The following is a 16,712-nucleotide window of genomic DNA, read 5'->3' on the forward strand; positions in this document are numbered from 1 at the left end:
TTTTAAAAAGGAAAGAAAAATTATAATAAGTTATCCAATCAATAGACTTTTCTGATTTTGCCCACGTTTCGAATAGCCAAAAGATGCAGCAGAGGGGTAGGATTCGTTTGGTCTCAATATAATTGAGGACTGTTTGGCTCCAATAACCCGGTCCACGTACAAATCCAACTATTACTACGAACCAGAAAATTTTGATGTCTATCAATTTAACCACTCAAAATAAATTTTCGTAATTTTAAGAAATTTAGATAAGTAGTAGAATAAAAATCTATGTCCTAAAACTAGAATAGCGAGAAATAAGAAAGAAAAAGAGTTCGTCGAAAAAGGTAGAAAAAGAAAAATGGTTGAAAAAATAAAAGGTGACGGAAAAATAAAAGAAACTTATAAAACTTAAAAATACTTGACTAACCTAACCTTATTACTACAACTAACTTAAAATTATAATCGCAAATTGAAATTACTAATTGGAATGATAATTGATACATAGGTAAAAGTCGTCTAAAAATATTAAAGCTTACAAGAAAAACTAAATCCCAAATGGAATTAACTTAAAAAGAAACTAAAACTTAAAAAGGCGTCGCAAAATTCTAAAGTACCTAAATCTTAGTCTAAAGAAAAAGCACTTAAGGAATTCTACGGCAAAGCCTAAAAATTTAGAAGTAAAAATAACTATGGCAAAGACTATGAATTAAAACTAAATAGGAGCGAAAAATACAAAAGTTACGCTAAAACGATTAAAAAGGGACAAAATATACAAAAAGTTGTAAAAAGTACAATTTTTATAAAAATATTATTTTTATATTATTTATTTTTATAAATGTATTAATTTTATAATTTATAAAACTAATTAAACTTAAAAATACAAATTAAATAAATAAAACTAAACTAATTAATATTAATTAACTAATAAACCCTAATTAGGGTTTTAATAATAATAATTAAAATATACTCCGTAATTAATGCAGTTGCAGAGTCAAACCTGGCGTGTCAGATGGGCTCATGCGATCGCATGAGTCCTCAGTTGCCCAGCCATGCGATCGCATGGGCTAGGGTTTCGGGCCATAGAGTGGGCTGCTACAGTACAGGCCGAATTAATTATATTTTTTTTTTCTGTTTTTGCTGTATAAAATATATTTATTAATTAAATAAAACTTATATTTTTACAAAAAAATGGAAATAAAGAAACTTTATAAAACTTAAATATTTATCAAACTCCTAAAAAATATTTATATTTTTGTTTTTCTTTTTTTTTTTGAATATTTAAAACGTATTTTTACAAAAACGAATTTTAATAAAAGTAAACTAATTTTTTTTTTTATATTAGCGTTGCGCTTCCGGCTTTTAAGACCTCCCCAGCAGCGGCGCCAAAAATACTTGATGTTCAGCGGGGTGTATATAAAATAGTTATTAATTTTAGCAGGAAATACTATTAAATACGATACAATTTTACACAAGATATTTATTTATTTAGAGAATGGATATACTTAAACCTTGCTACAACACTTATAGGCAGTGTACCTAATCGTACAGTAGTGTAGTTTTTAGTAAGTCCGGTTCGTTCCACAGGGAAATCTTTAAACAAAGCTTAACGCTATATTAGTTTACTTTTATAAAAATACAAATATATATATAAGTAATATTATTATTATAAAGGGGAGTTTTTACCGTTTAATGACCGGTTTGTCGATTTTAAAACTTTAGTCGCAGTTAAAACCAAATGTAAAATATTAAAAATAAATACAAGACTTAAATTAAAGCGTAAAGTAAATAACGATAATGAAATTGCGAATAATAAAAGTGCGATAAAATAAACTTGCGATAATTAAAGAGTACGATAATTAAAAGTGCAATTTAAATAAAATAACAATAAAAATGCGATAATTAGAAGTGCAATTAAATATAAAATAAAGAAAATTAAATATGAAATAAAAGAATTATGCTTATTTAAACTTCCGTAATCATGATGTTTGACGTGTTGATTTTAGTTTTATGCCCATGGTTAATTGTCCTTTGTCCTGGATTATTTAATATGTCCGTCTGGTTTTTGTCCATAACAGTCCATCGGTCATAAATATAAAGTGCGAGTGTCCTCGTCAAATTATCCTTATACCCGAAGTTAAATATTTCAACTAATTGAGGATTTAAACTGTAACAAGATTTTAATACTTTGTTTAATAATTACACCAGGATGTCAACTGAGTGTAACCCAAGGTTTTAATATTTTGTTATCAATTATACCAAGTGTCCTTTTACATAATTTCACCCCTGTTTTAATTATTCTAGTGGCTATTAATCCATTCCCGTGTCCGGTTAAATGAACGATTATTCGTACATATAAATACCCCGCCCATCGTGTCTGATCGAGTGTATATGGTAATTTATAGGGACGCCCAATTGTAAATCTTTATATTAACATTAACAAACTATCATTTAGTTAAACAAATATAAAGCCCATTAATAGCCCATAGTCTAATTTCCACAAGTGTCGTTCTTTTGTCCAAACCCCAATTATGGTACAAAGCCCAATTACCCAATTTTAGTAATTAGCCCAACATCATGATTACTTCGGATTAAATAAGCATAATAATAACTTAGCTACGAGACATTAATGTAAAAAGGTTGAACATAACTTACAATGATTAAAAATAGCGTAGCGTTACACGGACAGAATTTCGACTTACACCCTTACAATATTCGCTAACATACCCTTATTATTAGAATTATAATTAAAATTAAAATATAAATTATAAATATATATATATATTTTACGTATATATGAGAGAAGAGAAGGATAGATGGATTATTTATTTGGTTCACCAAAGCTCGATTTTTATAGGCATGTGGGCTGGAACTGGTGCTCATGCGATCGCATGGATTTATGCCTTCCAGGCCATGCGATCGCATGGCCAGCTGGGGAGGCTCATATTTGGTTGTTTTCTTCTGCCGACGGTTTTATAAATAATATAATATATTAAATAATTATAAGAATTATTTAAATATTATATTATATTTATGTGCATAGTTGACTTGTAATTTTTAGTCCATTGCGTCGAGCGTTGAGAGTTGACTCCGGTCCCGGTTCCGGATTTTCGAACGTCCTTGCGTACAATTTTATATTTTGTACTTTGCGTTTAGAATCTTGTACTCTTGTAATTTCGAGACGTTTCTTATCAATAATTGGAACCTCTTTGATTATCTTTTGTACTTTTGAGCTTTTTGGTCGTTTGCGTCTTCAATTCGTCGAATCTGTCTTTTGTCTTCACCTTTTATTATTTAAACGAATATCACTTGTAAATAGAATAATTGCAACTAAAAGCTTGTCTTTCTTGAGGAATAATGCTATGAAATATATGTTCGTTTTTAGCATTATCAGTTACATTACATCGTTAAATTCCACATGTAACTTCTATCATTACATTACACGATTACATTTTGTCATTACCTTTCGTCGAGATTAGTATCCTTTTGGCGGGTAACTTTTGGTTGAAAATCTTTGGTTGAATATTCTTGGCGCGAATATTTTTGGAAGGAAACAAATGGCTGAATTTTTTGGTGCAAAATCCAACAAATTCGATCTATTTATACAACTGCAACCCTCACCATTTACGTCTACTCAATTTGTAATGGTAGGATGAAAAATAATTTTCCTTTTCTTAATTCATAATGATGAACTAATGTGGATGTGGCGAACATGCAATTATCCGAACATCTTGTGTCCCGTAACCAAATTTCTTTTTTCTAAATGTTGTTTTAAACTAATTTATCTTCATTATTAAGGGGAAAAAATGAATTGGATCAATGCCGATGACATGTCGTCGGTAAGTTGGGCGGGAATTATTTTCCTGATAAGCGCCAAAACATAAAAAGGAAAAATTAAAAATGGTTGGCATTCCCGACGACATGTCGTCTGGAATGGTTGGCGGGAATTTTTTTTATGTTTGCCGCCAAGACATAAAAGTGAAAAAGAAATCAGTATATTAATAGCGACGACTTTCCGACGACATGTCGTCGGGATAGGTCGGTCAACAAAAAACTACGAAAAGTCTGACAAAGAAGTGAATTTTTTGTCGTTTTGCGGTATTAATCCCGACGACACATGTCGTCGGGAAAAGTGTCGTCGGGAATGTTCAATTTTCTTGTAGTGTATGTTATATCCGTTTAGGCCACTCCCTATCGTAACTAAACTATTCATTCTCTTAACCTTCCACATCAACACCAATATCCTATAACTAACTCATAACTAAACACTCCCTATCATGGCTAAAACAATACTCCTCTTAATATATAACGTACAAGCAATAAAGCATCAAGTCCAACAATAAAAAGCACTGGGACCCGCAATTCCTATAACTCTTCCGTTAAATCTATGGTGAAAGCGGGTAACTAACGCGAGTAACTAAGTGGTGCATATGGTTAGTTACGGGTAATGGGCGGGTAACTAACCATAAGGGGTGGTCTTAAAGTATGTTCAGTGGTGTAAGAATAACAAATGAAAGTGTGATTCACCCACAGTAAAAATAGAGAAAATATCATAACGTTTGGTCAGTAGTACGTAACAGTTTCAACTTTTAGTTTTTGTTATTTTCGGATTAAAAAAAAAAAAAAGTTTCATTTTTAGTGTAGATATTAACTGTTTGAAGATATTAAATATGAAAGTGAAGGATCGGATAAGGAAGTTGGATATGACAATCCCAACATTCAACGAGTACCACACATTCACATCCACTCCCATTTTTTCAGCATTCTTTTTTAATATTTTTATAACAATAAATAAAATAAAATATGAAGTAAAATCTATGGGACCAATTTCCTATGTCTAACCACCATCAAATAACAAGTATTCTTTCCCAAGTTTCATTTTTAATGAAAATTTAGCCTTTTAAAATAGATAAAAGGCACCATTTTGTTTTCTGTATGATATCAAATAGTTTTTTTTTTTTTTTTTTTTGGGTATGATTCAAATGTCAACAGCTTACACTACATGTTTGAGTATTTTATGGCACTCTTAAGTCATAAATTAATGAAGATATGTTCATGCGTTAATACAGTATTCATTACTGTAACACAAAAGGCGGTATCAAATCTCCCTTTGTAACTACACTTGATTAGCACCAATATTGACATAACCTTCAACATGACATGGGGGCTCGGTTTGCAATTTATCAAGAGCACATGGGTGGTCAATATAAAGATCTTATATTTGGTATATGTCAGCATATTGAAACCTTATAAGAATGACATGCATACACCACCCAAAATTACATAAAATGACCTTTCTTGACATCAACTTCTTCTTTTTGGCTCCCTCATCCTTAAAACTTTTCCCCTGCTTCCTCTCTTCTTTCCTGGACTTATCATATCTTGAATCTTGTTAAAGCCACAATCTTTTTAGGTAATATTATGAATCTCACCATATCCTTAGTGTATTAATCACACTTTAGGCTTTCTTATTTTCACTTGTATATATGCCTTTTTTTCTTGTAATGCTTCTGTTTTATGTGCTTCTTATCTTGTTCCATATTGTAAGAGTAGTGTGTATAATGTAGGAGTTATGATTTTAGGAAGTTGGTATGAATTCTAGTGCTAAAATAAGGTCATATAGTTAGTTTGTGATTACTAATCGATAATCATCTTGTTGGTTTGAAATATTACTCTTGAAACATATTTATGCAATTATGTCCACTTCTTTTCTTTTTATATGTGATCATAATCATTCATAATCATAATCATAATACATTACTGCTTCTTAAATGTTGATTATTTATTACTTTTTTTAACTTCATAATCTCATTTTTGACATGTGGTCACTCATTTTCAATTTTTGCATACAAGTACAAAATCATAAGTTACAAAAATTTTGCCCCTTGGGTCAGGATCAAGAGTGAAGGCTTGTTACGGGTTCAAATGATCCAATGATGATGATTGAATTACATTTTTTCTCATACGCATTTATCCAATTTTTCGATGCCACATTCACCGTATTTACTTTTGTTAAAGAACAATATTTGATCCATCAAAATGAAAATTATGGTTGGTTTTTTTACGTAGCGTTAGGTGTTTGGTTCAAAATACAATTGAGTTGGGAGTTCATAAAACCCCTTCACTCAAAGGAATTCACATTCCTCGAGCTTCCAATTTCTTTGATGAATTTCAATTCCATTGAAGCATGCCTTGAACCAAACGCAACCTTATTTGATTTTACGCTTACAGATTATCGGACGTAGCTACTTATTGTTCTAACAAGTTATGGAGGTTGAGGAAACCAAATGTAGTTCAGGATATGGTAAACCTCCTTGGATTTTTAAAGGCAGGCAAGTCATAGGTTACTATAATTTCATTACTCATTAACATTTTCTTTTTAAAAATTAAATTACATTTATTTATATCAAGATTCTTTTTACTGCCTTCTCAGTGCCCTGTACCAGTTTCATCTTGTGAAATCAGAAATTGCTAAAGCTATTATTCCTAAAGAGTTCAGATTAGTTGAAGCTTTTGGGTACTATTCCCTTTTTAAGACAATCTATGTGCATTTCAAAACTACTTGCTTATTTGGTAGGTGGTTTTTGCATACAAATATTAATTTATATATATATAAATCTACACTATAGATACACTCTAGGTGGATTCTTTCTTGCAAAGTACAATGAGAGCCCTTTTGGAACCTTTGATGAGGTTAATATCTTCCTTAAACTATTTAATTACTTCCGACTTGATATTTAAATAACATAAATATAGTTGTTGCATAATTTACTATTAAACAATTATGTACATATGATCCTTCCTTTATATGCAAGTATATCTTCTTCCTTGTGAATAGTGATATTTCCACTCATAATTTTGATGAGTCTACCATCTGTCATGCATTAAATACTTGTACCGTACAAATACTTAATGCATGATATTAGTGGATTTATCAAAATCATAAATGGATATATCATCACTCGTTACTTAATGAACTAAATAAAGAGAGAATGTTATATAACAGTTTTGAGTTGACTAGGTTTTATTTAGCTTGTGGTGATTGCAGGAATTGTCTGGAACCCGCCAACGTCTCATGCGTGAGTTTTTTGGTCATTGTTTGTATTTAATCATAGCATAATTCAAGTTGATAGCTTAACTATTCACAAGGTTCATGCACTTACGAAGTTAACAAGTGTGTTAATGATATAATTATAATTACTTATAATTCATGCACGTGTTTTTTCCCATTTAAGATTTCAAACAACTACTAATCACATTCTCATAAGTAACTTTGTTATGTTAAGGTTTCCACCTCTAACATTACGCTTAATGATCTTTAAATAATACTCCTTCCGTCCCATTTTGATAGTCCAGTATTCCTTTTTGGGCTGTTCCAAATTAATAGTCCACATAATAAGGTAGATTTCTTTTATGCCGTTAACTTTTGCATATAAGACAAAAAGATTAGTAAAAAGTATGGTAAAACTGTAAAGTAAAGAAAAAGTATAGTGTAATGATGAGATTTATTGAACTGTGCGTTTTTTATCTGTGAACTATTAATATGAGACGGAGGGAGTAGTCTTTTGGTGTACTAACTTTGTGTTCATGATGAATTTGCTTAGATGGGCAGCAAGAGTTTATGTCAATAGTGATGAGGCGTGCCGACACGGAAGAAAGGTATTGAAACTTTAGGAACAACTCCTGCAATTTATAAAAGTTTGGTGTTCTAAACTTATTTTTGTTTTTTTTATCAGGAATTCGGGCTTCCGAGTCAACTTGCCATGTTTTCAAAGGTGAGTTCACAGATGATAGGCTATCATGTCACTACACGTGCTCGTTATAACACCATTTTCATTGAAGCAGAGTATCAAAACCAAGAAGCTAAAGAAAGGAGGCAATGGTTTCTTGACTAGTAATGATGTTGATACCTACGTTAAAACGGATACTCATGTAACTGAAATCGCGGGCCCTCGGACCACTAACCTCTATGACATCAGACTCACTTCTCGTGGTACGTCGGTTAAAAGTTCTTTTAACCATTTTAATGGAAAATTGCATGTTAACGAAACATATTTGCAGTCAGTCTCTATTTGACTATTTCCCTTTTATTTATTTTGTTTAATTGAACAATTGAAGAGGATCATGCTAATATTACAGCTTTGAAGATGAATCCATTGCAGTGGATGTCTATGGGCCCACTCATTCACATGTCACTTCCAAGCTTTAGGTAAACTATCTTTTTTTAAGTAAACTATTAGTACTATATTTGTTTTGTATTTAATTCAGCCTTGGGTTTAAAGAAAACTTACAAGACTGTTCTGTTTTGTTGATATGAACTTGTAGTGGTCATACAGAGCATACACCTCATCTTCTTAAATACAGTTGCCAGATGGAGTGTAGGTTTGTTTACTTCCAGCTTCATATGATAGAGATTTGCATATCGTTATGCATTAAAGATTAGGCTCAAATCATTTACTTACAAATGAATCAGTTCAGGTTATATTATAAGTATTAAGTACACACATGTTGCTTTTATTTTATTCCACCTGATGCGTTGGGCAGGGTGAAACCTACATCGCCAGCAAAAATTATAGCGGTGCCAGATCAAAAACATACCTTTGAATGCGACAACGCAGAGTCGAAGGAATCTGCAGAGAAAAGAGAAATGAGCATAGCAGTGATGCTTTCTAAACCGATATTAGCACTTAAGTTTAACTGCCTGATGATGGAGGTTGAACCTCCTGTTGTATTTTCAAAAGGCTCTTGTTAACCTTCGCTTGCTACATAGATTTTGATCTTGTTAATTTCGAGTAACCAAAGGACTTCTGGTCTAGCGGTGTCAAATCATCAACTTTGAGATTGTGAGTTTTAGTCAAGTAGTGAACAAATAGGGTGTGTGTGTGTTTATTGAAAAAAAAAAAAAAAAAAAAAAAAAAAAACTAGCAGAAAGTTGCCCAAATGGCAACAAATAAAAAAAAGAACCACCCTTTATTCTGTATTATTTATTATTTTCAAATGATGCGATTTAAAGTTTCTAACCATTAAGTTATCCTAGTGACTTTGGTTCTAGTTGAAGATTCAAGTTTGTAATAAGTTTTGCACTCATGTTTCAAGACTGTCAATCTTTCCAACAAACCAAGACCTTCCAGGAATGGCTAAGCACAAACCCTCCAAAACAACAACTGGATGAATAGTCTTAAAGGGCTATTGTTATTTGTCATTTCCTACGTCATGTGCTAGGCACATGACCAATTAACCGACTTACCCTTTCGTGGTATAAATAAGGTACCAACTCATAGTCACAATTACAAATGAAATGGGAGAGAATGTGATAAACACACACTTAACAATTCAAGTCTAAACTAACAAATGGACTCAACAACTTATTTATATACTACGAAAGGGAAAGTCGGTTAATTGGTCATGTGGCTAGCACATGACGTACGAAATGACACATAACAACTATATTGTTTAGGTGTGTATTTAATGCTTACAACCTCTAAAAAAATGATTATATCAAGATAATATAGTTATTTAATCTAACTGTAATACGTAAGTTACATACATTTAATAAGATTATGTTGGCAGTTCAACCCAAACTGAAGTGTATCAACCACTCATTTCGACCAGTTAGCCACCCTAACCATTTTTATACCTCTATTAACAACCAACGTAAATCAACTCAAACACATGACATTCTTCTTACTATATCATGGGTAAAAAACGTTGTCAAATTTACAGAACTGGTGGTTCGAGACTCGAGAAAGAAAAAAAAAAAAACATACATATCAAACCATGTTATTAAAACGCTGCAGATGCATCTTTCAAAGTAGCGATATCTGATCAGGAGAAGCTATTAAGTCCGATTATGCCAATTTTGTAGTATGTATATGTGCATCATCCGGGAATCAGCTTCCTTGTCTTGAAGCTTCCCAAAGGCGATGCTCGATACCCAATTTTCTTAGTTCCATTAAACCTTGCTCAGCTGTAAATTCAAAAAATTTGCATCACATAAATCAATATGACAATTATCATTATCAGGCCATTAAATCACTGCAAAACATAAGATAGGTAATTTTCAAAAGCTGTGTTTATTGGAAAGTTACCATCAACAGCATCATGTGAAGTAGGTGAATGTGCGCTACGGCCAATCCAAAACTTAAGACGTGATTCGGCGGTGTCCTCCTCAATACCTAGTCTTTTAGCTCTACTCCAGAAATACGTTAGCCATGCCTGTAAAACTTACAAATTAAGTACAAAGAAAGATAAAATTAAAAGGAAAACGACACACAAAAACAAAGGTTTATGCTCAAGTAAACATTGTTATAAGAGGTGCAAGATTGGGCAGTTTAGGTAGTGGTCCAATACGGGTAACTTTTATACGGCTTAAAACATGCTCAAGTCAACCAGGAAGACGTTTTGACCCAAAGAAAAAACAAACATATGTTTATTAACCTACTCACTCCATTTGACCTTTTTTTAATCATTTTTATTACCTACCTGTGTGAGAAAAGTTATAACCAAAATTAACCCTTTCATTAGTAAATGGGTTGAACTGCCATCTCTATAATCATTAATCATATCCAATATTTGATATGTCTGGTAGGCTGACTACAAGCAATAATATAATAATACCTCTTTAAATAGAACATCTTCAGATTCCTCTGGGCTCAACTCTGCAAGTAGTACACACATCTGTTACGCATTTCTAGGTTTTCGAAGATGCTATAATTACTGTAGCATGTGATATAGTTACATAATAACTCAGTGGTTGGGGCCATGAGTTCCTTGCAAGAGGTCTCAGGTTCGAATCATGTCTAGGACAAATATTTTGTGTTGGCTAGAGAAGGGATAGAAAACAGCCAGAAAGTAATCTTGCTGGGCTGCGTACATCAGAGTATCGTTCGGATTACTCGCCTTCTTGGGTTGCCCGAAGCCCCGAATAGGGATAAAACTTCTACCTTTTACCCTATTATACCATGACATGTAAACTTATAGAAAATAAATTGAATTCAACTTACCAAATGCTTCCATAAACTTTGGGTCACCTGAAGATTTCATATCTGCAATAGCAAAAAGGATAATCATTGATTAGACCTTCATCACAGTCAAAATAAATCCATCAAAATAGAGGTTGGATGTAAAAAAATGTACTCAAAAAGCATTTCATTATAAAAGAAGTTCGATGTAAATAAGAAAGCTTGTCAAATAAATAATGCACTGAGAAAAACATAAGCTTGTCTTATATATTTGCTACAAGTAAAGAACCATTAGCGGAATTTACCTGACGTGGTTTGTCTCAGACGCCGTAATTGGGCAAATGCAAGCACGATGCCATCCTCCACCTATAAAATTCACATTTCAATATTTACATGAAATACATCAAAAATTATAAAAGTAACACTAGCAAACCATCACTTTTCAGAGGTGGCAAGAAAGCATCACCGGGTTGTTTAGTTACCGACCGTTGGCACGGATCATTTTAAGCACATATACAAGATAAAGTTTTAACTTTGAAAGTACAAAAAGTTAAAAATAAAATAAAAACCTTTAAGCAAGCAAGCTCCTTTAAACCCATTTCCACAGAAAGCATACTTTCAATATTTCCTTCGCTGGTAAGATCATTCAAGTCATGAACAAGCGTACTCCTCTTTTCCAGATTGGCATCACCTGTTCAATAATAATCTAAATAAGTTGTCTCAAAATAAATAGTGTATGAAAATATGTTTACCAAAAATTATATTATCTCAACAAATCTAATTAATTCATTTAGGCAACTTTCAAGGCATATGACTTGTGCAGTCCATCTGACCCGTTTACTTTTTAGCCAAATACAGTGAGATTACCCATTTCAGCGAATAGAGATAAAACATAACCCAAATCAGCCGATTTGTAACGGTAAATGGGTCGATATTGCCAACTCTATAGAAGCTAATGAGTAATAACTAACCTTGTACCCAGCATTCTTCCTTTGCCTTTTGCCCAGCTGAAACCACAACTTCAAAAGGAAGAGGTGCCAAAGATGACCAGTACTCATGTTTGGAAGCTGCAATGTCAGCACAAATACCTAGTATACAAAGCGTGAATAGGAATTAGAAAATGAGAAAAGGAAGGCTATTGATAAGTAAGTTCATATGAAATACGTCTTCATTAAACTTACCCAGGCGCACCGCTAAACCCCAATAACGTGCAAGCCAACACCGCTTAAGTACCACTTCCTCCTGAAATATTGATATATTATATTTCGGTATTGTTGTTGTAATAATATGAATAGCATTACATGATTACATACCATCTCACTCTGAGTTAAAACCATCCTTTGCGTCATTGAGTGAAAAGCTTTAACTTCAGACTCAATTCCCTGAAGTTGTTCCACGACTGCTGCAGCATCATCTTTTGCTTTCTAAACCATATGAATAGTATTAATCAAGACGCGTATGAAAACCATATTTTCAAAACTAGGAGGTAGGGTAAAGATCAAAACAGGTAGTTGATTGGTTTTCTTCTACACGAAAATCACATCTATATAAACATATATACATGAATGCATAGCGATAATACACACACAGTGACAACTTTTAAGAGCAACATAGATGGCAATATTCACCTTGACTTCGGACCGGAGTGATACAACTTCTCCATTTACTCCATCTTTAGCTTTCTTCGCCTCTTTAAGTGCAGCCTGTCATAGAAAAAGTATTGATATCTCCTAAATAAACCAATAGTAGCAAGAAAATACCTTTGACTATTGGAAGCCATTGACTTTTAACATAAAAAGACACAAAGACTCAACTCTTCCAGAATTTTAAATGAAAAGAGTGATTCAACAATTAAGTAACCTCTCTTTGTCGCAATGCAGCTTCCTTCCTACATCAGATATACAAAAGCGAAAATAATGAAAACATGAACAAACTGTCTATGGAGAATAAGTAACTTTTGCTAGGAGACATATTTATTTATTACTAATATTCACCTGCTTAACAGTTTTGCTTCCAATGATATTCCTTCGCCCAGAGAAGCTACCTAAATGATAAGTTAAAAATTACATATGAGTAATTGCAGAAGAAAAAGTGGCAGGAGCACACAACTAACTAGAGTATACACCTTAGACCAAAGTTTTTAACGTAATAATAAATCCCCCCCCCCCCCCCCCCCCAAAAAAAAAAAAAAATTGTGACCTGCTTTTCAAGCTCCTTAACCCTCGTTTCTGCATCCTGACAACTTTCTTCTGCAAATCTGAGCTGCACAATCAATTGAATAATGTCAATTACAGAAGCCAGGAATTTTACAAGAGTGCATGTAAAATGCAGCACTGTAAAAGCAGGGCAAATGTATATTTATTACAAACTCACCTTCTCAAGGACATTCTCATTTTCTTCTTGTAACATATCAAGCTGCAGAAATGGCAGAAGTTAATAATATATTCATTTGTAACTTCTCTGATGTTTAACATCCTGAATGAACTCCTAAGAAGCTTATGAAATGGAAACCTAGATAACAAGAAAAGTTATTACATACTTCATCACGAAGTGCAGACGCCTCTCGGCCATCTCCTCCATTTTTCAATTTATTTTCTCCACTTTCCAACTGGAATCTGCAATTTATTCAAAAATTATGAAAACTAAAAAATGAGATGTGGTGAGGTTAAAAAAAATGAAACTGGAATCTGCATTTTTCAATTTATTCTCTCTCTTTTTTTTTTTTTTTTTTTACCTTTTGTTTGTTTGTTTCTTAGTTGGAGGATCAATAGGAGGAACAGGCAGTGGTGTTCTCAAAGAAGTTTTGGTTGGCGGTACCAATGGCAACATACTATTTAATTTCGATGACCTTCCATTGAGAGGAGGAGGACTTTCTTCTGACCTGGTCCTAGCTAACTGACCAAAACAAAACATACAAAAAAAAAAAAAAAAAAAAATTAATAATAATAATAATAAAATAAAATTAGCTTGACCATAGCATATATCTACAAAAACTAAGACTATATAAGTACCACATACGTTATTATTCATCAACAACTATAACATTTCTATTTCTAACATACTAACAAATTTTGGTGAAAATAAACATTAAGAGAAAAGTTAACTTAAGAAAATAAGAATCACATTTGTTATTCACGAAAATAGTTACGATACCTAGAACTATAGTAAGTAGCACATAAATTCATACACTTATACATAACAAAGTATAACTTTCCAATTTATAATGTACAGAGTACTAAATAATTTGAGGGAAACTAAACGTTGAACTAAAATTAACTTGAACATTGATCAAGTGTGTAACGGCTTGAGTGCAAAGAGCGGGGTCATTTGGTTGGATAGATATTCGTTATCCGATAAAAGTGCAAGCCCGGATCGCAATCTAGAATCAACGAGGGTGGCTGAACAACCAACCGAGTGAGTTCAATTAGGTTGAGGACTCAAGTGAATTGGCGCTACTTGGAGGAAGAGAAAACTCGTGTGAGAGATAAATTGTGTAATAATTGTGCATTAATGATGAGTACAAGGTACTTATAGGCAAGTACTAGAGTTTGTACTGTGATGGGTCTGACAATGTTGACGTGTCATTATCTGACAAGCCAATTAACCTTGTGAATTGAGCTCGAGCCTTTTAAGGCTGACGTATGGACTTATGTGGCACGTTGACTTGTGTGCACACTACCATGTGTGTAGGGCTTACGTGCGGCCTAAAGGGCTTACGTGTTGCCACGGCATGATATCATCTTTCATATAGCGGACACCGGTTAGTGATGCCAACAAACTTAACCTCTTGTTCGCAAAGATGTTTGAGTTCGGTCGCACATTACCCATATACCGTATTCCGTCTGAAGATGAGCTATGTTTCTATTGTTCGGCTTTCGGATAGTGTATGCATATGTTGTTCAAAAGGGGTATCATAAAACATCACATCATTTGGTTTCCGTCACAAATTATATTAAGCCTAATAAGTAGCATATACATTTTCAAATCAATCAAGAAGTATAACATTCCAATTTCCGTAGTAGTACTAAATAGGTCTATCAAGCAGAAATTAAATTAACTTAAATTGAAGTAAATATAAAAATAATAATTAACTTATACGATATGAAATATTTATGTCAAATTAAAATTATCTTACAGGTGTATGAGATCCGGCTAATCTATTACTGTTAACAGCAGCAGATGGAATTGAAGGCCTTGTACCAGGCGCATTAGCAGTTGTACTTTTATTATTAGCATTAACCGGAGGTCTTCTATTAATAGACGTCGGAGCAAATCGGAAATCGAGATCATCGTCATCGTCGTCGTCCATATCATCGGCGTCAATGTTGGCATTTTGAGAAGCCATAACCTGAGCTAGACGTTGAGCAGCGGCTTTAGCGGCAACGTTTTGATTGCGTTTGATGTTTGAAATGCCGGAGTTTGAAGATGAACGAGAGTGATGGTAGCGGCCTGGAGACATGGCCGGAGATGAAGAGACGGCGGTGGAATTAGTGGTGGCGCTAGATTCGCTGCTCCATTTGCGAAGGGTTTGGTCCATTTTAGTTGAGCTAGATCTCCGGTGAAGAGTGAAAGTTAAAAGGAAAAAGAGACTGTGTGTCAACTACTGTAGCAATCAAGATGTTAAATTGAAAGGTTAAAACTAGCAAGGCGTAATTGGTGGTTTCAGATTAACATTTGGATATGTTTCCTTTGAAAATGTTTAGGTGATTGCTATTTACTTATTTAGAATTTAGAATAGAATAATTTAGAATAATTTTTTTTAGGTACAAAAATAAAATGTACGGTACGAGTAGTAATTTTATTGGTTTTGTATAATTTATTTATATAAGTTACTATATCAAAATTAAATTTAAATAAATATTACTATTAATATTAATATTGATTATTAATATTAATATTAATATTAATATACTATCTATTAAACAAAAATGATGAATAGTATCTAAGAGTCTTTTCATCTTTTCATTTTTTTTTCTTTTTCTAAAATTTTATTTCACTTACAAAGCCCCCACACCTTTTTCAAAAAATCAAATCGACCGCCCAAACGGGGGGTAAAGTGTTAAATAACCATTTTCATAATATATCTTAAATAAACTCAACCCAAATATTCAACGGGTCATATCCTCTCGCTCGCAACGAGTTAAATTTTTTCGACACCATCGATAACTCGAAATAATTTTAGGAACACAATGTCACTAACTATACTCAAAACAAACGCTTTTTAAAAAATGTTAAATATTTGGGGTACTTTTCATACACGTTGATTTTGCGTTAAATTTTTAAAAGTTGACAATTCCACAGCGAAACGCGGTGATGCGCATATATTGTTAATTTAAAATAACATTTAAATCTTTCACGGGTTATACCTTTTAGTTCGACTCGAGTTGCACTTCAACGACATCATCGTTAGCCACAAAATAATTTTACAAACTAAACGCAATAAAATACATTGAAAATCGAACCCCCGGCGTGAAGCGAGGGTTCGAAAACTAGTTTATAGTATTATGCTATATATATATATATATATATATATATATATATATATATATATATATATATATATATATATATATATATTCGAACGGCTGAAATATTATTAAAAAACTAGCAAATAACGCTAGACAACAATACAAGAAGAAATACAAAAATTACAAGAATTACAAGGAAAATAAAGGCGATTGGATCCACTGATTCCAGTTGCACTTCTTCTTGCGGTATCGGGAAAATATCCAATTGAAGCTTAAGGCTACAATGCTATCAATAACGTGACAT

The 16,712-nt window shown here is 32.8% G+C and overlaps 2 protein-coding genes across 5 annotated transcripts; one reads left to right on the top strand and one right to left on the bottom strand.

The window, feature by feature from the left end:
* The first annotated feature begins 4,970 nt into the window (after positions 1–4,970).
* Positions 4,971–8,789, top strand: LOC139844535 (protein NEOXANTHIN-DEFICIENT 1). Of its 4 annotated transcripts, none has more exons than XM_071834756.1 (11): positions 4,971–5,392; positions 6,211–6,311; positions 6,413–6,496; positions 6,609–6,672; positions 7,012–7,058; positions 7,584–7,638; positions 7,716–7,754; positions 7,825–7,972; positions 8,098–8,188; positions 8,305–8,357; positions 8,524–8,658. In XM_071834756.1, exons 2-11 carry the CDS (start codon positions 6,247–6,249, stop codon positions 8,526–8,528), a joined length of 651 nt encoding a protein of 216 aa, XP_071690857.1. In that variant the 5' UTR covers positions 4,971–5,392; positions 6,211–6,246; the 3' UTR covers positions 8,529–8,658. The 4 variants fall into 4 exon arrangements, with proteins under 4 accessions (XP_071690857.1, XP_071690855.1, XP_071690858.1 ...); XM_071834754.1 differs by having other exon boundaries at positions 4,981–5,392; positions 8,305–8,361; positions 8,524–8,789; XM_071834757.1 differs by having other exon boundaries at positions 4,983–5,392; positions 8,119–8,188.
* An 868-nt stretch (positions 8,790–9,657) lies between these two features.
* LOC139844537 (coiled-coil domain-containing protein SCD2-like) lies at positions 9,658–15,530 on the bottom strand. The gene is made up of 17 exons (XM_071834758.1): positions 15,076–15,530; positions 13,675–13,835; positions 13,480–13,555; positions 13,314–13,355; positions 13,140–13,202; positions 12,935–12,984; positions 12,801–12,828; positions 12,569–12,643; positions 12,254–12,364; positions 12,122–12,182; positions 11,912–12,028; positions 11,510–11,631; positions 11,246–11,306; positions 10,983–11,024; positions 10,597–10,637; positions 10,068–10,194; positions 9,658–9,946 (listed from the first exon to the last, which is right to left on the bottom strand). Exons 1-17 carry the CDS (start codon positions 15,475–15,477, stop codon positions 9,870–9,872), a joined length of 1,656 nt encoding a protein of 551 aa, XP_071690859.1. The 5' UTR covers positions 15,478–15,530; the 3' UTR covers positions 9,658–9,869.
* Between the last annotated feature and the right edge of the window lie 1,182 nt (positions 15,531–16,712).

Source organism: Rutidosis leptorrhynchoides, chromosome 4 (assembly GCF_046630445.1).
Source record: "Rutidosis leptorrhynchoides isolate AG116_Rl617_1_P2 chromosome 4, CSIRO_AGI_Rlap_v1, whole genome shotgun sequence".
NCBI classification, from domain to species: Eukaryota; Viridiplantae; Streptophyta; class Magnoliopsida; order Asterales; family Asteraceae; genus Rutidosis; species Rutidosis leptorrhynchoides.

Coding starts and splice junctions, on each gene's coding strand:
- LOC139844535 (XM_071834754.1), top strand. CDS start 6,247: ATGGAGGTTGAGGAAACCAAATGTAGTTCAGGATATGGTAAACCTCCT. Junction 6,673..7,011: donor CTTTTGGAACCTTTGATGAG/GTTAATATCTTC, acceptor GGTTTTATTTAG/CTTGTGGTGATTGCAGGAAT. Junction 7,755..7,824: donor AACTTGCCATGTTTTCAAAG/GTGAGTTCACAG, acceptor TCATTGAAGCAG/AGTATCAAAACCAAGAAGCT.
- LOC139844537 (XM_071834758.1), bottom strand. CDS start 15,477: ATGGACCAAACCCTTCGCAAATGGAGCAGCGAATCTAGCGCCACCACT. Junction 13,836..15,075: donor TAGCCGGATCTCATACACCT/GTAAGATAATTT, acceptor TGTTTTGGTCAG/TTAGCTAGGACCAGGTCAGA. Junction 9,947..10,067: donor TTCACATGATGCTGTTGATG/GTAACTTTCCAA, acceptor TTGAATTTACAG/CTGAGCAAGGTTTAATGGAA.